Here is a 24,466-nt window from a genome sequence, read left to right on the forward strand (position 1 = left end):
CAGATGGAATGTAACGTACACCGACTACTCCTCGCATGTCGCCACAGATGAGGCTGATTACGGTAAGTCAGGCAAGCATGATTTGTGGGTGTGTCAAATATACCTCTAGCTTCAAACCTCTGTCCCTAGGGTCATTGAATTTGCCCTGAGGGGAATGGTGGTTTTGTCATCAGAGGCAGTTAAAGGCTTAATAATTGATTACTTTATAGAATAATCAAAGAAATTGTAAGCAAAAAGGGAGTAGACAGCGCGTCTAATTAAAATCTGCAACAATTCGATTACTTTTTTTTCTTTTTTTAATCAGAATTTGCAACTTTTGTTTATTGAAGATATCATGAAGGGAGAAAGAATGATATTGTATGATATTAACAGTGTTTATTCAAGAGATGAGCTGAATGGCGACTAATTTCGGTGTCATTGGGAGCGATGCCGAGGGAGAAACCACAAGGGTTGTAGAATACTACAAAAAAAAAAGAAGAAGGAATGTGAATGAATTATAATGACTAAAGGCAAGGAATTAATGTTCATTAAGTTTATTACTAATCAAAGGCAAAGTTTACTCTCCTACATCCAAAGTATCCTTCAATTTTGCTAAATTTACAATCTTTCTTGATTTGCTCTGTGTATCTTCAGATTGCACGTGGGTTTCGATAGTAATAGATTGAAAAAAAGCATTTATGCTTGTCAAAGGTACAAAAGTATTACATGTAAATCAGGGACCTTGCAAAATGCAGTATTCTCCATGTCAAAAGAAATATCCTTCTTATAAAAGATACCAAAATGCCCCCCCCCCCACCCCCACCATGAGGACTACTGAATATTTGTTAACACTGGGCTATGAACTTCTTCCAGTGGTACATTGGTGCATCTCAATTTTATCCTCCACTGTCCCCTACGTTACTTTCGAAATTCAAATCTGGTGAAACACTGAGCAAAGTTAGCTACCAATTAACTTGATTTCATTCCAGGTCGATATTTTGGTGTTAATTTTGGCTTTTGAGTCTTCTACAACGCCTATTGATCCCGTAAAAAGTTTTGTCAGTTTTGGACCAATGAGATACGACTTTTAGTATCAAGATAAAAGAAATCTTTAGTATTTATGGGACCTGGTTGCTTACATGCCAGCAGTCATCTTGTACTGCTTTTAGTATTAAAATATGCACGTCAATGTGTACACGAAAACGATAACATAAATCAATAGAGGTGAGGGTGCTTAGTTTGTGACAGCAAATTTATGTCATTCTTCCATGTATATAATCTAAAGAAATTTTGGCGGGCCACGAATTTGATCTCAGACAGAGATGGATGCATACTGAACGCCTTTAAGTGGTGTGGATTGACTGTGCACACTCTGTTAGTTCTTTGAGCAAACCTCATGGAGGTAGTTCTGTTTACTTTACAACCAGCAGACTTCTAGCATCAGCCCAGGAATTTAATGAATCAAAAGTGGTAAAGACGAAACCAACCTGTTTGGAACACACTAACCATTGGAATGACGATTGGTCCAATCTAGTCCAGCAAACCTACAAATGGAATCACAAATACCTCTTAAAGAGTGTTTCTCAGCCTTTATCACTATTTGAACCCCTTAATAACAAATGGAAAAGAACTGTGTGCAACTCTGTACCAACTGTTGAAGAATGCATTAGGTGTGGGGTGTCCAGGGGCTTATTCTTTCAGGAATTTCCATAGTTATTTATAATACTTTGCACCCCCCGGAGTCCTGCCCCACACTCCCTGGGAGTCCTGCCCCACACTCCCAGGGGTGCGGGCACCCCAGTTTTGGGCTCAACCTAGTTTACTAACCGGAACATAAGACTCTTGATGGAAATCACTTTACCAGTGGCATCACCTTCAAGTATCTCTTTTGCACCTTGTTGAAAATACAAAAAAAAAGAGCAGTCCTCTTGAAATGTGAAGTCTGAATTTGACATACCTTTGTGTGTTACTATTTTGCTTTGATTACTTTTGTTGCTATGTGGGTGAAGAATGCCTTGATGTGCCGTGTACGTGCAACAACGCCAGAATACATGCATATATATATATATATATATATATATATATATATATATATATATATATATATATATATATGTAACATGTCAAGGAGGGGGAAATCAAGGGGGGGGGGAAATCTTTCAATTGGAATCTGACTTATTTCAAAAATTGTGTGGGGGTTAACCCTATTGTTGATGTTTGTTCAGAGAAACTAGAAGTGTTTTCTAAAGACTATCTAGTAAAGTGAGTCGTATCAGATATACCTTGAAACTATTGCATAGACTTAAATATCCACATTGAAAGACCATCTTAAATATGCAGATAAATTAAGCAGATACTCAAACTCATTTTCTAACAAGCACAATACTTTGATAAGAAGGTTTAATTGCATTGCAGGAATCTGACAGGACATTGTGAGGCATCTATTTTCACCTGTTTCATTGATAATATCAGTCATCATAATAACATTAACATACACACATAACAACATCAGAGAAAGTGAGCTTAAAAAGTTATGTCGAAAAAAGAACAACAGGGAGAAATATGCAAATATAGAAGATTCCTTACTCATTTTATCTGCCCCTTCCCCCTTCTGCCCCTCAATCCCTTTTCTTCCCCTTTAATTCTTTGAGATATTATGGTTAACCACTTAACATCAATTACAGTGAGTTTATTGTGTCAGTTTATTGTTAAAACTGGAATATTGTAAAGCAACCCCTGGGAACCAGGAAATGATTGGCATATGTTTCTGATATTTTTATCTTTATATTATGTGATATTTATAGCTGGCTAATATTCGTTATTATCCAGGAAATATGTTAATCCTGACTAAATATTATACAAATGTCTCATCTGTTTTTTATCTGATATCTTTACATGCTTTTCCTTTTTTCTTTAAGATATTTGCTGCTTAATAAAACACTGTTCTGTCTGTATGAAGACTGTATTGGGTGATTTAAGACTGTATTGGGAGACAGGAAGTTATCTATTATTCGTTGTAGAAATCTCCTCATACACATTGATAATGCGTTGCGTAGCCCAGTTCTATCTTTGTTTTTTGGTTACTTGCCCTAAGCAGACAAGTATCCTATACAGTCAAGTTAGCGTGTGCATGTGTTCATGTGTGTGTGTATTTGATGCACTAGCTAGTAATCACCGTATCTCCTGATAGGTATCCTCTGCAGTTCTCATATTTAACATGTGGCTACCCCATAATAAGTACAAGAACCCTATTGTTTTGGGTGGAGGTCAGAGGTCATTTGGGGTTAGTAGACGGCAAAGAGTGAAAATCTCAAAATCACTGTTATCTCCTGAACCTGAACAGCAAAGTAGCTCATTTATGCATGGTTAGGATAGCCTTATGTACTGTAATGTTGAAACAATTTAGTGTAGGTCAGAGTTCACTTAAGGTCACCAGGGGTCAAAACTTGAAATCCTTATGAACACAATATTTTACTTCTACTGATTTACTTCCCTGTATGTTGTAGAACCTTGCTATTTAAGGTGGAGGTCAAAGGTCGGCTTAGGTACATGCAGTACGGAACTTCAGCCCGGGTTAGCATGCAAACTACTCTTGTGCTGCATACTGATTGTAACATATTTAAAGGCAATTAACTGCTGGGAGGGATTACCCTCTGGTTTATCATTGAGACACCGGTAAATATACGCCAAGGGAAGTGGATCTTACAGTGTTAAGTGTGACACCAATTACTATAATCAATGGCCTAAAGGATTTCTTTCAACCAGTTGATAAAGAAGTCAACTTTGACAGCAGACCAAAGCAGCTAGATCTCTCTTATGGTCTGTCAGTAGAATGGCAAAATGGAGGGGTATGACCAAAACACACTCTAACACAGATAATGTCTTAGAAAGAACAGTTGGTCTTTCCATTCACATGTAGCAAAGTAATTTTTGCACAGCTTGCCTAATGTCAGTTCAGGGAGTGGTTCCCTGGATAGTGACATCTCCAGTAAATGCACACGTTGCACCACTGGCTGCCAGTGTTATTCTAATGTTAGTTCAGGGAACGGTTCCCTGGATATATTTATATTTATATATGATAAAGACCTCAGTGTTTTACTCACAGATGTTTGTGTACTTAATATTTCTTCTGAAGTTATTTTACCCAGAGACTATCTATCATGATACAATGGGAGAAAACAATGTTGCATCTCCATCTACTTTTTAACGTTATTGCTCCCCTACGGTTATCTTTTCAGTATTTTACAATTTCATACTTTTTTCCCCCTCCCTTTTACAGAGTTGAGACATTTTTCATCAATTTCCGATGGTGTGGTGATCACCATGGATATTAACACCGGTGAACTGCTATGGGATACCACGTATGGTTCCCCCGTAGTAGGGATGTATCAGCTCCAAGGGGAAGGGTTACACAAGATACCCTTCACCAGTATCGCACCGGAGACCCTCGGCCACTTGCTGCATGGCGGGGACTTCCCTCAGTGGAGAGACAGACTATTAGGATATGAGAAGGAATCACATCTCATGTAGGTTTTTATCCCTTTTTGCTTTTCTGGTGGTCGAAGATATTGAAGTGTATTAGATGTTCAGAGGGTTTTCTTATTTCCATAAAGATTGGCTGACCTGACTCGTCACTTACCTGTCTCCCCACAATCAAAGCACCCTCACTTTATTGATTCTAGAGTGAACTGGTAAACCCTTTAAGACAGCCCAACCCTAGTGACTTGTCATTTCCAGTCAACTGCCTTGACTGCAAGTAACCATATGGATCTAGACTACTTATATTCGTAGTAAAGCGTTAGAATATCTGATCTTTGTCATCCAATATTTGACATGCTTGTAAACCATTTGTTACTTGGAAGGAGTTAACATAACAGAATTCTCATCCACATTTCAGATCCACAGCTTTTCTAACTGGATAGAAAACAATAGTAATATTTTTTTTGTGCAAAATTTTAAAAAGGGAGCAGTCATCGCAGACACTGCAATAGGAACAGAATGTAGAGCTTTGGTCATGTGACGTTCATCAAAATGCAGTTTTAATCTAGTAATTGTTATGATAAAACAGGAAAAAAAATACAAACAGGAATGCCCTTTGCCAGTTTTGTGGTTAATATTTTGGATTCCCTCCAAAATTTAAGGTTTTTGTTTTTGTTTTTGTATTTGTTTTTCTTGAGGGTCACCGGCCTTGTTAAAAGTATCCTTCTGGTACCCTTCGTATTATGCTATTTGACTCCTGTACTTTGGTATGCTTTATGTACGATAATATGAGATATAAATTTGAATTGAAGCCTTTTTCCTCTTCGCTGATATGTTTCACCCTCTGCTGATGACAGAGTTGTCCATTTCCCACAATTCATATGGTTATATCTGTTTCTTTGCTTTCTCCATAGTCCAACGTTATACATCGGTGAATATAAGCATGGAGTGTTTGCATTTCCAGCCGTAGTCGAGGAAGATACCGTGCCTGTCATTGTAAGAAGAAGTCTTATATTTATGATATTTATTGTGAGGCATTATGCTTTCTCCTGCACCCTTAAAGAGTGACTTCAGGCAGAATTATAGTCTTGATATGTCATAGTTCAATAAAATTGAAACATTCGATGTGCTGGTAAAGTTTGTATAGTTATTGAGGCTTTCAAGATATTCACCTTTAAAGTAATGTTAAACACTGGAATACTCCTTTAAGGCTTAAGAGACGTTCCTCAGTGTGGAGCTAAATGTGTAAGAGGCGCTCCTTAGTGCAGACATAAATGTGTAAGAGACGCTCCTCACAGCAGACCTAAATGTGTAAGAGACGCTCCTTAGTGCAGACATAAATGTGTAAGAGACGCTCCTCAGTGCAGACCTAAATGTGTAAGAGGCGCTCCTTAGTGCAGACATAAATGTGTAAGAGACGCTCCTTAGTGCAGACCTAAATGTGTAAGAGACGCTCCTCACTGCAGACCTAAATGTGTAAGAGATGCTCCTCAGTGCAGACATAAATGTGTAAGAGACGCTCCTCAGTGCAGACCTAAATGTGTAAGAGGCGCTCCTTAGTGCAGACATAAATGTGTAAGAGACGCTCCTTAGTGCAGACCTAAATGTGTAAGAGACGCTCCTCACTGCAGACCAAAATGTGTAAGAGACGCTCCTTAGTGCAGACATAAATGTGTAAGAGACGCTCCTCAGTGCAGACCTAAATGTGTAAGAGATGCTCCTCAGTGCAGACCTAAATGTGTAATAGACGCTCCGCACTGTAGACCTAAATGTGTAATAGACGCTCCGCACTGTAGACCTAAATGTGTAAGAGACGCTCCTCACTCATGACCTAAATGTGCAAGAGACGCTCCTCACTGCAGACCTAAATGTGCAAGAGACACTCCTCAGTGAAGACCTAATTGTTAATGTTATGCTGTTGTTTTCTAAATTCTAATAATTCAATTTTTTCCCCTTCTATTACAGGGATGTAAGTCTTACGGATTTTTACGGAAATCCATTTTTTTTTTAAATTCCAATAAGTCTTCCGTATTTTTACGGAAATCCGTTTTTTTTAAAAATTCCAATAAAGTTCCACAAAATTGTTCGAATATCAAAGACACAACGCGGCAAAAATGCCTGGCCCGTTGTAGCAAGCTAACTTCAATTTTCACTCATCGATCACTCAAAATACCATTTCCAGTTTCGCATCATCGCATTGCACTGTACAACATTGTGCCATGTGAATATCGTTGCGTACGTGCGAACTTCAAATCGCTATAGCTCATTTCTGTCGTTGAAAAACCTTGCCTAATTCATGTTGATTGGACTGCTAATTAATATCTTCGTAACTGCTGGTGCTCGACATAATTTTTTGAATTAACGCATGTGATATTTGTGAGCGGCGGAAATCTACGGGATACGCATATGAAAGTCGATATTTGTGATCGCATTCGAATGTGAGACTGTTTTTTATTACGTAGTTCGCTGCGACGTATTCGTAACTTTGAGCTAGCCTAACATAACGATAGTGTGTAAGTAGTAAGAACTAGGGGTAAGATGTGTTAGCGCTAATACTTCTGAGCTAGCCTAACATAACGATAGTGTGTAAGTAGTCAGAGCTAGGAGTAGGATGTGTTAGGACGGCATTCACCTGGGGTCTCCGAATATTTTTTCCGTTTTTTTTTTGGGGCTGCACTTACATCCCTGCTATTAGCAACAGAGCACCGTCAGATGACATTCAACACCATTTGTCCTTGACAAATGCTGTAAATTTTGTAACAAACATGTCATTTGAGGATATAAAAGTTTTCTGTTTTGCTATTGAGATTTTTGTTGCATCTGATGAACTGGCCTTAAGGTCTGTGTATTAGGCTAAGTAGTCCAGTCACTTTCATTGTCAAACCTGGCTTCTTTATATGAGTCATTTCTCAGAAGGTTAAAAGTGTTAGGAGAAATCCAACCTGGAAATAATATACAAGCAATGTGTTTTTATGGTCTACAACATATCAAGTTGAATTTTTGTGCCTAAAGTCATCCTTTTACAGTATGGTTTTTGATATGATGATCAATTCCTGTGTACCAGTGTAGTGTTAACTGAGGAATCAAGTGTCAACTAGCACTGCCTCACTGTACAGGGATCCTGATCTTGTGTTATCGTTGGTTTATACATCATGTTTACTGTTACTTGTCCTAATTAGGTTTGCATATATTTTAATTGACAACACAGGTTGCTGCCAATCAGTATTACTAATCAGATGGACAAGTTATCAGAATGTTTAGATTGTGCAGTATTTCTACTCCAAAGCTTTACTGCTTGGACAGAAACCCTACCTCTGTGTGTAAATTCCTGCTGAAATTGATCTGGTTTATGACCAACTGCTTTTATCTGTAATATAAAAGATGACTCACAATGATATGGACACAACCACAAAGAGCATTGTTAATGTTTTCCTGCTTGGCTTTTGTCCTGATGTTGGTAAAGCACCATTCTATTAGGCTGAACTTTAGTTTCTCTTTATTTAACTATCAACATCCATCGAGTAGTTTATCCTGGCATAGCACTCAAACTTTATGAAGTTTTGCTTTCTGTGGCACACACAGCTTTGTTGCTCTGTATAAAGAACAATATTCCTCTGTAAGTTGCAGAAATAAGGTCCATTTCATTGTCCTCAGAATTCAGCCATGTCTCCAGGACCCCCATAAGTTTATCAAAGCAGAAACCATGGTTTCAGTCAGCTTTAACATTCACTCTAGCAGATATACATAGGGATACTAGTCATCAAATAATATAATATTTACATTTATTCCAGGGCAGTTGTAGTGACACATACCATATAAGTCCTTCATTGCAAATACTTGTATGGTCCGTTTAATTCAAAGTTGTCCGGTTCACTAAACAAAGAATCGGTCATCAAAACACACTAACAATTGTCTGTGAGGTTTATACTCATTTGTTTCTAATATTGCCTATTTTGTTGAAACTAAACACATCAATGTAAATATTTTGATGAATAGGGGTGAAGTTTACCTGTAATCGATGCTAGTTGTGTAATTCAAATCTTTTAAGCAGAATTAATTGATGTACCAATGTGTGCTTGTCATTGGGTCATATCAGGAAGTTGTTATGGAAACAACTCCCTGGTCATATCAATTAAATTGTTCCAATCATTACTATTTCATCAAAAGTCATCCAAGGGTCTTTAAACTGTCATAAGGAGACTCCGTCAATTCGTGTTGATACGTTCGTGACGAATATCATGGATTTCAGCTGATTTGAAATCTGTAGGATCTACCATTGACATAGTCTCTTACATTTATGTTTCTTCGTTTCAAGCTATTCAAAGTAAAGGAACAAGATTTTGAAGATTTGTGTACACATAAAGGGAAGGCATTATCACTAGAAATTCTTCCCAGGCATGACAGTGGGTGTGGGGGGGGGGGGATTAAAGAAGTCATGTTCTTAAGTTCTAGTCTTTAAATAATCACTAGTTTGATACATTATTCTGGATTATTGCACAGCACAGCATTGGAAAGACGTGTGCTGTTTAACAGACAGCGGTCACATCATTGTTCTTGGTCTAATCATTTATGGACGAAAGTCACAGGCCATTACGTTCAATTCATCAGACTTTATGTCTGTAAGCGGTTGGTTGCAGTTGTAACAGTTGAAATGGATTTATAGCCCAAATCTAGGAATTGGGAAAGGCACTCCACAATAATTCAACAAGTAAACAGATGCTTGTCAACAGAAGCAGGAACTGTAAACAGTTGTCACGAGATCATAAAATGGTCTACTTATAGTCTTTGCAATTATGTGAATGATTAATATGAGTCACAGGGTTTCAAAACTCGGGACAAGTGGAATCGAAACCAGAGAACAATGGACAGCATAATTTGAAAGCCGCTGGTGACGACAGAGACTTAAGTTAGTGGCTTTGAATCGTCACGTTTTTTATAAATGGATAACAACAAGTTTAATTGGCAAACACTGACTTAGCTTGATGTACCCCTGGGAATATAGAACATGGAAGGTCATCAATTTTTTTCTGGCTAGTGATTTGTTTGTTTGGTCAGTAGTCAACCCCTTCAATTATTCTATAACCTTTTCTGTTTCTTGCTAACAGCTTGGTTAACAGATACTTGTGACTCTTTCCGGATGAAAGGAGTAGCAATCTAAACCCAGGTGGGGAGGAACAATACCTCTCACCGTTCATGTGTGAAACCTGCTGAGTATTCATGAACTGGCATGATGAATATTCATGATACTGACATGATGAATATTCATGATACTGACATGTTGAATATTCATAAAACAATGAAATAGGGTTTCCTGGTAATTTGTGGATAGAAGTCACACTTTATTATTATCACAGTTAGGCTTCATTGTAAGGATATCTCCTATAGAGAGTGCAGTTCCCTGAACAGAAGAACAAACTTCCTACCCATATGTCCTTCACAGAGAAGAACATTCCCAACATTGATATTACTAGTGAGGGTTAGGATAATTGATTGGTAGACAGAATGGAATCTGGATCAGTAACAGTTTCTGTAATAATCTTGCTAAGTGCAAAGGATAATGATGTGATACATTTTTGTAGAAGAATTGTGATATTTGTGGTACAATTGTATGTAATGTTTCATATATTTTATTCATTTTCAGTAATGTTACTAAGTAAAGTTTTGATATCAACCATCCTCTAGTGATAAGCAGACCACCCCTCCCTGCGATATGATAAACTCATCAAAAAGACCAATTTTTGTTTCTTGATTTGCAAACATTGTTTAGAATTTAGCGTCGATAACTGATATGGAGTGAGAATTCAGCTTGTGAACAGTGTCCTGAGATTTTGTTCCTAAAGTTTCATACATTCCATTGTTTACAGGTTTTTCTTCATACTTATAGATAAATTTCATAAAACACTTTTAAGTGCTGATATAACGAGAATCATTTTCCTTTTTTTTTTTGATATCCAGCGCAAGGGCAAATCTGGCTACCCTCTGCTTGAAGGACCCAAGTCGGGTACTTCTCCCAAGGCAGCAGGATCTAGTAAGACTCATGAAGAATTAACAATCACATTGGATGAGGCATTCCCTAAATCAGAAACGAAGGAAGACAATTCTTTGATCCTCCTGGGTAAGAATTCTCTTAGCACTACATATTATGTCAGAAACGAAGTTTTAGAAGAGAAGCTCAAGGTTGTCCTTTAGAGAGGAGCTTTTCTGTAACTTGTTGAAGTGGGATGTTTCAATTGATGTGGTAAAAGCAGAGTATTCTAATGGCCTGATATTGAAGTGAAGAGTTCATTTGATAAGATATTTATAAGATAAGAGATTTTTTTCCCCATCACATGTGGGTTTTGTCTAGTCCAACCAAGCATTCACTTCAACCAATAGCACCACCTTAGCTACATGGGTGTTTACTACAATGCAAAACACTGAATGTATCAGTCTAGTCTCCTTCAAACTGAATGGGGACAGTGGTGTTTACTACAATGCAAAACACTACACTGAATGTATCAGTCTAGTCTAAACTGTATGGGGACAGTGGTGTTTACTACAATGCAACCACTACACTGAACGTATCAGTCTAGTCTCCTTCAAAATGGATTGGAACAGTTGGGTTTACTACAATGCAAAACACTTCACTGAACGTATCAGTCTAGTCTCCTTCAAAATGGATTGGAACAGTTGGGTTTACTACAATGCAAAACACAACACTGAACGTATCAGTCTAGTCTCCTTCAAAATGGATTGGAACAGTTGGGTTTACTACAATGCAAAACACTACACTGAACGTATCAGTCTAGTCTCCTTCAAAATGGATTGGAACAGTGGTGTTCACTACAATGCAAACACGACATTGAATATATCAGTGTAGTCTCCTTCAAACTGAATGGGGACAGTGGTGTTTACTACAATGCAAAACAGTATACTGAATGTATCAGTCTAGTCTAAACTGTATGGGGACAGTGGTGTTTACTACAACACAACCACTACACTGAACGTATCAGTCTAGTCTCCTTCAAAATGGATTGGAACAGTGGTGTTTACTACAATGCAAAACACTACATTGAATGTATCAGTCTAGTCTCCCTCAAACTAAATAGGGACAGAGGTGTTCACTACAATGCAAAACACTACACTGAATGTATCAGTCTAGTCTCCTTCAAACTGAATGGGGACAGTGGTGTTTACTACAATGCAAAACACTTCACTGAATGTATCAGTCTAATCTCCTTCAAACTGTATGGGGACAGTGGTGTTTACTACAATGCAACCACTACACTGAATGTATCAGTCTAGTCTCCTTCAAACTGAATGGGGACAGTGGTGTTTATTACAATGCAAAACACTACACTGAATGTATCAGTCTAGTCTCCTTCAAACTCATGATGCACAATGAAGTTAGTTCTACAACACAAAACACCATACTGAGATTTTTAGTGTAGTCTCCTTCAAACCGGATGCAAATATGCATCCTTATTTTATTTTTACCAATTGTAAACTTTGTGGAGGCATCTGTTTATCATCATTCCTGTCCCTTCCCATTTCTCCACCTAACCCTTACCTTTTCAGATGCCTAACAGAATACCTGTTCATTTATTTTAGTTTTTAACATTTCTGAAGCAGTATCCAGTTTAATCGTTAACTTGGTCAATAGCAGCGAGGGAGTGGCGGAACTCGCTGATTAATATCACATTTCCGTGTTCACCTCTGACATAGTAAGCTATGTCACGCTATCAAGGACTCGCTTCCCAAACAGTCACCACCCCCCCCCCCCCCCCCAACAAATGGTACAGGATAAAGAACTAAAGAGTTGTGTGGAATGATTCCATTAATTTCCTTCAATTGACATTAGGTATCCATGTCAAGCCTCAAAGGGGAAACAATTTATTGGAACTGCATTTCAGTTTTTTCTCTTATACTGAGAGAGTAATCAGATAAGTATTAAAATAAACTAAACTAAAACAACAGTGTTTATTCTAGCTTGAACCAGGTCTGGCTATTTCATTTCAAGTCGACCCTCAGAATATTTATGCGGACATGCCAAAATGATGTCATCGCTCTGTCGTCAAGGTGTCCTTGTCTGATTCAGGATAAATCCATCCAAGAGTAAACATGTTATTATCTTTCAAATGTGTTTATTTTTCTGCAGTGTCCCAATCTTCATTCTATTTGTGTAGCTGCACTTCTGCATCCTGCAAATGATTCTTTAGACACAAACTTTGATAGATTTTGGAAATTTGGATGGAACTTTGACCCCAATGTTACTTGATCACTTCGGGGCATGGTTACTTTGGGGTTAATGCATGGATGGTCACTAGCTAACAAAGTCCTCATTATTCTTTGCTGTTGAAAATCAAAACAGTTTCCAATAGCTGCAAGGACATCTTCTAGAATCTATGAAATGATACCTTTACAGTCCCGAAAATGACAATGTAGAAAAAATGGATGTTGCTTGCTGACAGAGCCTGATCCCTATTATATTGATGTCATTGTTATTTCTTGCAGACCATTTATTTTCCTCTGTAATTGATATGTTTATGTTGCATGATCAGCAAAGTGGTTGATATATAAGACCCAGATTTGTTGTCATGGAAACATTTATATTATTGACTGTTGATAAACACATCTTTGAATTTATCTTGATCAACCTATAAATATCCATTTCTTGATGACTATGATGTTATGACATATTTAATAATGGTGAGGGCAGTATGTTGAAATATGTTTTCACAACATGTGTCAACTCAACTCACAGTACTTGTTTTCTAACTGTACTTAGGCATGCTTTTAAAAATCTCTTTTCAGGGTACCATGAACTTCCACCTTCAGCACCCCAGGTGGTCCTGCCTCAAATTACCTCCACCAGTAGCCAGTCAGCCTACCCACATTATGTACCACAACAGCAGACTCCAGCTAACCGCCCACATCGTCCACCCCATCAATCCCCCTCGCATCCTTCAACCGCCAGATACCCGACGAATACATTTTTCATGGGACTTGCTCAGAGTGAAGCAGTGTATCTGGGTGGTATCATCACACTGCTGATGGGATTGGTTATGATATGTTACTGCTTGCCAATGAAGGTAGAAACTGTTTTTCAATGTTGCTTTCCTTTGTCAATTCTATTGTTTTCTCTGCTTTGTTGTTGTTGTTGTTTTTTTTTGAGGAGGGGGAGGGTTGAGACAACATTTTTGAAACTTTTGTAAATACCATCTTTATTGATCGGAAGGTGTTCTAGAGATCTTTTTGTCTGCATCATTAGATATTCTTGTTGTTCAAACAATTTGCATCAAACAACAAAGCAAATTTTCTCTTTTTCCACTCTCGATTTCTGCTGTTCATTTTGAGCGGTGGGTTACGGCTTGAACTTCTGAATGTCTCGTGAACTCTACGTTAATAGCTAATTCAATATTAAAGTGGCATGTCGTACGCTTCTTAGACAGAGATCTGAATTGAAACATTAGTATCCTCATGTTGGTTTTTGTTATCACATAGCAAAGTGCTTTTCAATATGTCCAAGTAGGAGCAGATTTCTATGCACAAACCTTAATATTCAATGGCATTCTATTATGATTTAAAATTATGTACCTAAACTTCAAAATTGTAGTGCAAATTGTAAACATTGACTTACTTTTCCATTGGTCCCAAGGGTGGCCCTATATTTCTTGATCCTTCAGATCCATAGGTTAACCCGAGATTCCTTAAAGTTTTGGTGACATGCTAAGATTCAACATCACTTGTGGTGAGGTTGTCTTTATACTCACAAGTTTTTGCCTGTTTCCTTAGGTCACCATGTTGACTTAATAATTACAGAATTTGTTGGTTATGTTAATAATCATAGAGTCATAATGTTGACTGTATAGTAACAGTGTTATTCTGACAATCATAGGGTCATAGTTTGGCCTTTTACACTAACTGTTATGTTGACAATCATAGGGTCACAGTTTTGGCCTTTTACACTAACAGTGTTATGTTGACAATCATAGGGTCATAGTGTTGGCCTTTACACTAACAGTGTTATACTGATCTATCTTTCTGCAGCCCATTGTAATTGTTTCTCAACAATCCGGGTCAATGCAAACTTCAAGGTTATCTCAAGGTAGCAATCACCATGGCGACGAAGACAACCTACCCGAAGGGCATATCAGAGTTGGTAAAATTATGTTTGACCCCAAGGATGTACTGGGCCAAGGATGTGAAGGCACATTCGTGTACAGGTAAATAAGTATTGAGATATAATTTTCTTTCTTAAATTTTTATGGATTTTCAGAGTTTATTAAATTAGAATGTAGGCTAAGCACTAAAATAATGGGTTCCACTTATTGCTGCTTTATTATGGATAATTATTTTCCATGTTGTCCTGTCATTACATTATGTGTCACTCCTAACAAACCTAGCTCTCTGTCGATGCTGTATAACAAAGGAACAATACAAAAAGGTACAAATATATGCAACACAAATATGCCACACAAATACAAATACAAAAAATAAAGCACACTATGTCAAGCAGACTTTCTCACCTTTTCAGGTTCTTCTATCTAATGCCAGAGTAAATGATCACTGAAAGTTACCTCAATCTCCCAGTAAGCACATGGTTGTTCATTGATCTGAACTGCTGACAATTTTGTAAAGGCTTCTTTTACTGGGTCCTTTACCAGTAACCTCTCCCTAGCCTTTACAGTCTCATACTTTTACAAAGTAAATGCACCACTCCATTTTCTTTTATGATGCATTCTCACCCAAATATCTTTTTTCATTGCCAAAAGCCTTCAAAAGTGTTCAGATACTTTTCCTTCTTACTTTATGACTTTGCAATGAGTTTTGAACAACATTGTTATGCAAATATTAACCCTGAAGCTTTATCAGAATATATAGCAGATCAAATTTAGAAAACTGGTGTTCTAAAGGATAGCACACTGTTGTCTTAAGGATTCATAGGGTGTTTGCAAAAGCCGGGGTAAATGAAAGGAATTGGTTGACCCTATATGGGTGGCGGTTTCCATCTCGGTCTTCAAAGGTCTCATGAAAACATATATTTACTGTGCAGTGCTGTTTGTATTTCTTTTTTTTTTGCTTGTGTTTAGGATTGGTGTTTGTTATTATTGTGTAGTTTATATTTGTTTCTGTAAAGCGCTGTGATCTTTTGTAGAGCGCTCTATCAAATACATAGTAATAATAATAATAATATATCTTTCTCCTAGTACCTTTCAAATCTAACTTACAAAAAAACATTTTTTCATCTTTTTTTGTCCCACAGAGGTAGATTCGATGGTCGCCCAGTAGCTGTTAAGAGGATCCTCCCAGAATGTTTTAGTGTTGCTGATCGTGAAGTCGATCTCCTCAGAGAGTCTGATGAGCACCCAAATGTCATCAGGTATTTCTGTAAGGTAAGACATCTCCAGTAATTTATTTGAAAGTAATATTTCACTACACTTCATAGATAAGTGCATGTGCAAAATTCAGTGTTTATTTACAGCAGTACTGTCACAAAGTGTTTTCTTTATCCTTTTCTAAGAAAGATGTTCTTAAGTGTTACACCTCCCCCCTCCCCCCTTTCATTAATCCAACTGTATTCGACTGGCGGGCATTCTACAAATTCAAAATATTTCAAATTTGTTTAATACTTTCTTTATTACATGAAAATTGTTTACATCCTGTTGTTAACATGTTTTGCTTGTTAAATTTCATTTCTTGCAGGAATCAGATCAGCAGTTTCGTTATATTGCTCTAGAGCTCTGTGCTGCAACTTTGAAAGATTTTGTTAAAGACCAGAGTAAATTTGCAGGATTGAAAGGAATGGAGCTGTTAGAGCAAGCAACCCTTGGCTTAGATCATCTCCATTCCTTAAAGATTGGTAAGTTAACAGGAGACTACTGAGCTACCAATCTAACTGTTACTACATTAAATTACCTTAACCCCCTCCCCCCTCCTCCAGAACTGTAGTAACCTTAACCTCACCCAGAACTGTAGTGACCTTAACCTTCCCCCAGAACTGTAGTTACATAACCATACCCCAAGAACTGTAGTTACCATAACCTTCCCTCTCCCAGAACTGTAGTTACCTTAACCTCCCCCCCCCCCCAGAGCTGCAATCACCTTAACCTCCCCCAGAACTGTAGTTACCTTAACCTCCCCCCCCCCCCACCAGAGCTGCAATCACCTTAACCTCCCCCAGAACTGTAGTTACCATAACCTTCCCCTCAGAACTGTAGTTACCATAACCATTCCCCCAGAACTGTAGTTAACATGCCCCCCTCCCATAACTGTGGTAACCTTAACCTTCCCCCCAGAACTGAAGTTAACTTAACCTTGCTCCCAGAACTGTAGTTACCATAACCATCCCCCCAGAACTGTAGTTAACATGACCCCACCTCCCAGAACTGTAGTTACCTTAACCTCCCCTCAGAACTACAATCACCTTAACCTTCCCCCTAGAACTGTAGTAAACATGACCCCCCCCCTTCTCAGAACTGTAGTTACCATAACCATTCCCCCAGAACTGTAGTTAACATGCCCCCTCCCATAACTGTGGTAACCTTAACCTTCCCCCAGAACTGAAGTTAACTTAACCTTGCCCCCAGAACTGTAGTTACCATAACCATCCCCCCAGAACTGTAGTTAACATGACCCCCCCCCTCCCAGAACTGTAGTATCCATAACCTGACCTGTAATGACCTGACCACGTTTTGTATATCTCGACAAATAACAAGGTGGCGCCCTTCTTGACTTTGAAATGCTAACATTACTGTCTAATGTATGCGTGTAGTGATATTTTCTTGATGTATCATAACATAACAATTCCATTATCCACAGTTTTGAGTATTACTGGTGAGTCCGGTTGGATTAGTACTGTTGCTGCTCAGACAGTCTTGACATGAAGTTTTCAGGTCATCCATGGGATTATAATAAACTCTCTTCAATAGAATTAAGCTCTGTCAAATTATTTGTGGTCCATCCTACATTCCTGCTGACTTTCATTATTGATCTTATAGAGGTGTTAACTATGACTCTCTGTTGATCTCTTTATCTATAGTTCACCGGGATATCAAGCCTCACAACGTGCTGATATCATTCCCAAACCAGCACGGTCAAGTCAAGGCCATGATCTCTGATTTCGGATTGTGCAAGAAGCTGGCTGCCGGCAGAGTGTCCTTCTCCAGACGTTCCGGAGTGGCCGGGACAGAGGGCTGGATCGCTCCGGAGATGTTGACCGACGAAGAGAGGACGGTAATGTTAAAGGGAAAGTCTGCCCCCCTCTTTGTTCTGGTTATTAAAAATTAATTATATTGTCTTAACTTTTCAATGGAGGCATGTAAGAGGATGACATATTTAGAGAAACTGTGGTGCATTGGTCACAGTGTCAACCCCACAGTCATTAGGTTTCTCACTTTCAAAAAGTTGACAAAAACGAGATATCGAACAGAGTCTGGCATGGACTTGACATTTCTGAGTTTTGGGAAGAAGGGATTGGTTTCATTCTTCTAACTGGTTTTGAAAATTAACCAGTTTGCAATTAGTGTTCTGAATGAGGAGGTACTTTCACCCACTTCATTGTTTGAGAGAGGTGCTGAGGTACATTGTTGTCCTTCTGATAAGTGTGTTAAGTTCCAGTCCCAGGAACTGCCAAATTGTATGTTTGCTTTGTAAAATGTGATTCTAAAATTAATATGCATTCAAAAGAGAAGATTTATTATGAATATGATCTCACATATTAAGTATTCAATGTGCAAATGCTTGGTGTTAATACTCCTTTCATCGTTGCATTTCATCTTCTGATGTGAACCTAGGTTCCCTAAGTGTTGTATCACTTTTAAGTTATATTTATCTCTGAAAATGTCCTTTGTGGAAAATGTCCTATTTTGAAATATGTTGGGGCCCCAAACCATTATATTTCGGAGTTTTTTTAGTGAGAAACCCGTAGGCCCTCTCAGCTGTGAAGTCTATATTGCTCAACCTGTTTATAATGTTGGTCTAGCTTATTAGGCTTCTTGCTTAAAAATACCTGATATATTTGAAAGCAATAAATCAGTTAATTAATCACGATAAGCAACTACTAAAGATAAACTTCTTACCATTCTGTATCAAGCAGTTCATTGTCAGGGTTACTGGCCTACTGTTATGTGTAACTAATGCATAGTAAGCCAATGGCAAAACTCTCTGCATAGCTGCAGATGTATCAAGTTTCTGTCATGAAAATAGTCCTATTAAATGGTTGTATTTGATCTACAGTTCAGCTTCACCTCTAGCATATTTGCTGATGTCATTTTCTTGTTTTTACACATATTTGTTTGTTCTTTCAGACCACAGCGGTAGATATCTTTTCCCTGGGGTGTGTATTTTACTATGTCCTCTGCCAGGGCAGCCATCCATTCGGTGATACTCTCCAGAGACAGTCTAACATCTTACTGGAAAAATCTAGCTTGAATTTATTACCAGAAGGTAAATTTAACATATTGCATCAGATACCGAAATGGCCATTGTATGTAATGTGATGCAATTTGTTTTTCTTTTAAACATTTGTTCAATATAGTGAAGAATTCTTCCCAGTATCTAGTTTACACAGCACGTGTTTACAATTTTTACCCGACAATGATTCTTGATTCCTTGCTGGAGGCAAAAGTAATCTATGTGATGGAGATTGGCCTGTATGTGTATCTAGGTAATAACTGCTTTTAAAAATGATAAGTCAAATAGTACATTTTTGTTGAATTCTAATACTAATATGTGGATCCTGCAAGTACAAGAACCCTATTGAAATTGGTGGAGGTCATTTGAGGTCATCTGAAAGCCTTATAAACATGATAACTGTGCAAGAACCCTGCTGAACTCTTTGAAGTGAGTAATGGTCAACACTATCTTGTTTTCAGTTTTACTGTTTAATGTTCTGATGCAAAATATGGCAAGAAAATGCCTGCCAACTGGCTTTGTGGTGAAGATTGACAATACTTTGATAATTGATATGGTCATTTCTCCAGTAGTTAAATTGCTCTTGTATTTTTGTCCTCTCTATATATGATCTTGTTTTGTTGTTTTCTCTGTTTGGTCAGATGACTTGGTATCGAGAGAACTTATTGAAGAAATGATCCAGTATAACCCGACCGTCAGACCCCACATTAAGGAAGTCGTCAAACACCCCTTCTTCTGGAACCTAGAGAAACAGCTTGGATTTTTTCAGGTTATCTGTTTAAGTACACTTACTAAATGCATAACTCCTAACAGGCTGTTTGCTGCCCTCTGTTTCCATCTCCCATGCAATCACTTTGAGGAAGTTTTTTTGTTTTCTTCATAATGTGCTGAACATTTTCATTTAGATAGAAAGATGACATCACTACTGCAAATTTGAGTTTTAATGAAGCGATGCATAATTAGGATTGCATTGACAGCATCCCAGAGTGAAAGACATGAATTAAGAAGTGTGAGCACTTAGATGTTATAATAAAGCTTAGGGAGAACTAATAACACCTTGGGAGACCTAACCCAGGGAGACCTAATTAGGGAGACCTAATTTTGGAGTGTTAGCTCAGTGGTTAACGCTGGTGCCGTTTAATCATAAGGTCCCGAGTTCGAGTCACTCCAAGATTAATGTATGTGGTCCAGTTACAGAGTTGTTGACAATTTGCAATTCATAATCATGGACGTTAATTATGAATCTAAGAGACTGCCTTCGGTCAGCTTGCGGCTTTGATAAGCCAATGATGGCTTCTTCGCGAGTTCCTGCTTGCAGGAGGATCTAAAATACATACATACATATATACATACACGCATTCATACATACACATGCTTATGAAATGCAATGATTCAACACTATTTTATGGTTCTTTAAAGGTCATCAGTATTGGCCCCAAAATATGCTAGACAGTTGGATAATGGTCACTCATGCTACAACTTAAAGAAGCATTATACTAGCACACTTAAAGTAGTTTTCCTTACTGAAATATATAATTGTGAATAATTTTACCAGTCCTTGGTATCTGGAAGTAATCTGGAGATGCAAAACCACCAGGAAAGATTGATGACTTATCAGTTTCCATTGCTCACATCTCTGAATCATACATGTTAATGTTATCTGCTTCACAGTGCAGGGTTTGTACTCATGCCAAATGTTCTTGCTATGCTCATAGCATCTTTCTGGATCCCTACCAGGAAGTCTTATTTTCAAAGCTTTGTAATAAACATGCCTAAGATGGAAGAGATATGCTTCCATCATTAATTTCCTTTTTTTCCCTTCATTGATTGATTGATCGATTAACTTGTTTCCTTCCATTTCTAAAACAGGACGTCAGCGATAGAATTGAGAAAGAAGATTTAGACTGCCCTCTATTACAGTCTCTAGAGACCAATGCAGTCCAGGTGGTGAAGGGAGACTGGAGACAGAATATAACCATTGAACTCCAGACTGGTAACTGGACTTGGTTCATTATAATTCCAGACTAAATAACTAACTCCATACTAATAAATTGATTTCATTCATTAGAAACTTGGACTTCAGAGTGACCACTAGACATAGCCTATTTTGAACCAATAAACTCCAGAGTGGTATATAGACTTAATTTATTATAAACTGTTGAACTCCAGACAGGTAACTTGATTTCATCTTCTATATACCACTGAACCATTGAATAATATAAACATTGACTGGAACTTTGACTTTGTCTATTATCAAACATTAAACTATTGACTAGTAACTTGATTTTGTCTATCATCAAAAGATTGAAGTCCAGACTGGTAACTTGACTTTGTTTAGTTGGAATGGATAAATTGAATAGTTCTGCTTTCTTGGACTGTTTAACATCTCCCTTACTACATCAAATGATGGATCACTTTTTCGTTTCATACACCTCAGAGGTAGTAGCAAGTGCAACCAGTCTATGTGTTTGTACATAGTCAAGAGACTATACAAATACATTTGAAGTGACAATCCAACTTGTAAAGATTTAATAAACCCCAAAGGAAGCAATTTATAATTATCAAGATTGCTTTTTTGTGTTATTATTTTTACTATTTGAATAATTCATAGTGAATATAATTGAAAAGGGAATATTTACATATTTGAATATAATTGAAAAGGGAATATTTTAAACCAGTATTCCACGTGAAGTTATTTCTTGATGACGAGAAATTTTCTGATTTCATCGATGATAACTTGAACAAATTGATTACACTAATTTCCTTCATCTTTCAGACTTACGCAAATTCAGATCATACAAGGGCCGTTCTGTACGGGATCTTCTAAGGGCCATGAGGAACAAAGTAAGCCCTGAGTACCCACTGTCGAGAAGCGACACTAGGGCATTGGCAATGTAACATTTCATAGAGCCATGCCAAATTTATGTGTCAAATATTTGACCATTTTAAGTCATAGTTGAACAAAAAATACACCAGTTTGCAATCAGCTGTTGTACGTAACCACTTCATATGCTACAAAGCATTCAATCTCAGATTCAATATGTCCAATTAATTGATAATTATTTGTTAGCCTTTGCATCCAATTGTAATTAAACACCATATCTCTAATTTGAATACCAAAAGCTTAGACTAGACACATCAGCTGTGCAAGTGTCCCTATGTGTATTGAAATAGGCAGATTTATTTGTGGTACACAGGATCTCTTTTGACATTATAGCAGCCAGTTTAACTATGTACTTTATGATAATTATCAATTGATATCTTCTATTTATGATGGAGGGAAGAATCACATTAAAAGCACAACCAGGTGGTTTGAAAGATCACTCAAAGTGTTTGTAAGTTTCAATCTTTGGAGTGTGTTTTAGTTTGAAGTTAGTCTAGACATTTCAGTCAGAGGTACACATTTCAGTTTGAAGTTAGATGCCGACATCTGCATGATCTAAATAGTTATTCATTGCTGCATCACATGACCTGTCAGGTGATCTATGTATCAGTACATACAAAGACATCTCTCATTTATCATTATTTGAATCTTTTTGCACTCACAGAAGCATCACTACAGGGAATTATCGCCGGAGGTAAAACAGACACTCGGCCCTATACCAGATGGATTCCTCCAGTACTTCACCTCGAGGTTCCCTCGGTTACTACTCCATGTTTATAACGTCATGGAAGAATGTGCGAGTGAGAGAGTCTTTAAGAAGTATTATGTTCAGGAGGAAGATATAGTACCACACAGGTGACACCAGGGTCCCTGACAACACTACTGTCCCTCACTACACTAAAGCATAAAGGTGCTTAGTGGTTTGTTTGGCTGACAATCACAAGACCGGTATTGACAAGTTCCAGACAAAATGCTCTCCTCGCTTTGGCGAGCAGTATTTTATGAGTAATGGCAATTGTACAACGTTGTCAACTGACCTAACAGACACTAGTGCCTGTGATCAACTCTACATAGCTGAGTTATTCATTGCTTGTATTGGAAGGATACTGTCAGTCAGTCCAGATAAGGTATGCACTTAGAGGTTCAGACAAATTCAAATCATGAACCCCTATTAACCTACAGTGCCTCTTGAGGAACATACAGTGCACAAATCGATATTTTCATTTTCACAATCGGCTTAATAATATGTGAAAAGTACGTCAAAAGAGAGATACAGAGTATTGGTTGTAAATAGAGGAATTTTGCTTTTGTATCAAAACATGAATTATTTCTGATACTGAAATAACCTTTCATGACCTGTGACTTATGATTTACTGGTGCTTAACTAAACTCATTGTGTGAATAGATTTTGAATACAAGTTCTCGTGAGCTACAGTCTCGTGGATTAAATTGTCGAGCCAGTTTGGACCATAAAATGGTAACAATGATGGACTCAAAGTTTGCCACTACTAACAGTGAAAGTTAGTGGATGTGATGAATCGAGTGACACAACATTTTTATTTTTGTATTTAAATTCTCACCTGATATGACTTTTTCACCTTTTCTCTGTTTTCTTGGTGGCAGTGATGTAAAAATTATGTAAAAGATGTGATGCCTTCTCTCAAATGTGCAATATTGGGCTTTATGGTTAATAGAAGTTATGTAATTTGTATGTATGTGAATGTTTCTCAGTTTCTCCATAGGTGATAGGGAGGGGGCTGGGGGGGGGGCTGCTGGGGGATGGAGGAGGAGTATGAATCAGATATTGATGATTTCAATATTGCGTTATTGATAACACTACTCTATGGTAACTTATAAATGACTTATGTTTCATGACAATTCTTTCACATCTAATCCATTCCATGATGCTACCTTCAGGAGAGGGAAATGCTGACCGTGAAAGTGATGTGCCACCATGAATAAGCATTGTAGTTCTTCTGTGGGCTTTTCTTGGGCTAATGTTCTGTTTCTTTACAAAAATTTGCTGTAATATCCAAGTTAAGTTGCTTTCAAATGTTTTTGTTCTATTTTGATTGAATTTTTTTTACACATGCGGTATGAGGAATAAAATGTACATAAAAATACTACATCTTTCTTTATGAATGTTTCAAAATGTTGAATAGTTTTCCAACTCATCCTCATCTCAACCAAATGAAAACCCAGAATGCAGGCATGTGGTTCTTATGACTTAGTGTGCTGAACTATTTGAAAATGCAACATTTTGTGTGTTTAATATGGTTATATGTAGTTGGAGGGAGGGTTAAAATACTTTAAATAAAAAGGGGGTTGTGGAGGGGGGGGAGCAGTTACAATTATCATTATGCAATGTACTTTGGTTCCACTGCTCAACTTTATGATTTTGCCAAATGTTTTGTACAAAATGAAATGAGATTCATAACGATGAACCTGAATGTGCCAACAGGCTTAGTGATTCCTTGCCAGCTTTAGATACGAAAACATTTAATGTAAATCTGCACACAACTGGGGTTACCTATAATTCAGTGGTTGAGAAGTGTGACTCTTATATCCTCACCTCACCCCTATCCACTCTGAAGCAAATGTTTGGATTTTCAAGAGGGTTACATACTACCTAGTGGCATACTTACAGCTTTCTGCTTCAGTTTAGTACAGTGTGTTTCATTTTATCAGACATTCTTTTCAGGGAAAAGGTGGTTTACCCTGGTCTAGTAT

At 37.7% G+C, this 24,466-nt stretch overlaps 1 protein-coding gene across 1 annotated transcript in view; it reads left to right on the top strand.

The window, feature by feature from the left end:
- LOC139960268 (serine/threonine-protein kinase/endoribonuclease IRE1-like) overlaps nucleotides 1-23,859 on the top strand; it is a 71,538-nt gene extending 47,679 nt beyond the window's left edge. Inside the window, exons 7-20 of the mRNA XM_071958505.1 lie at nucleotides 4-62; nucleotides 4,259-4,505; nucleotides 5,373-5,454; nucleotides 10,414-10,573; nucleotides 13,252-13,529; nucleotides 14,488-14,663; nucleotides 15,704-15,833; nucleotides 16,144-16,300; nucleotides 17,480-17,673; nucleotides 18,747-18,885; nucleotides 19,494-19,621; nucleotides 20,722-20,845; nucleotides 21,629-21,696; nucleotides 22,401-23,859. Of these exons, the coding sequence (XP_071814606.1) occupies nucleotides 4-62; nucleotides 4,259-4,505; nucleotides 5,373-5,454; nucleotides 10,414-10,573; nucleotides 13,252-13,529; nucleotides 14,488-14,663; nucleotides 15,704-15,833; nucleotides 16,144-16,300; nucleotides 17,480-17,673; nucleotides 18,747-18,885; nucleotides 19,494-19,621; nucleotides 20,722-20,845; nucleotides 21,629-21,696; nucleotides 22,401-22,595 (2,137 nt within the window). The 3' untranslated portion in view covers nucleotides 22,596-23,859. The remainder of the gene's footprint in view (nucleotides 1-3; nucleotides 63-4,258; nucleotides 4,506-5,372; nucleotides 5,455-10,413; nucleotides 10,574-13,251; nucleotides 13,530-14,487; nucleotides 14,664-15,703; nucleotides 15,834-16,143; nucleotides 16,301-17,479; nucleotides 17,674-18,746; nucleotides 18,886-19,493; nucleotides 19,622-20,721; nucleotides 20,846-21,628; nucleotides 21,697-22,400) is intronic.
- The last annotated feature ends 607 nt before the right edge of the window (nucleotides 23,860-24,466 follow it).

Source organism: Apostichopus japonicus, chromosome 19 (genome assembly GCF_037975245.1).
Source record: "Apostichopus japonicus isolate 1M-3 chromosome 19, ASM3797524v1, whole genome shotgun sequence".
In the NCBI taxonomy this organism is placed as follows: Eukaryota; Metazoa; Echinodermata; class Holothuroidea; order Aspidochirotida; family Stichopodidae; genus Apostichopus; species Apostichopus japonicus.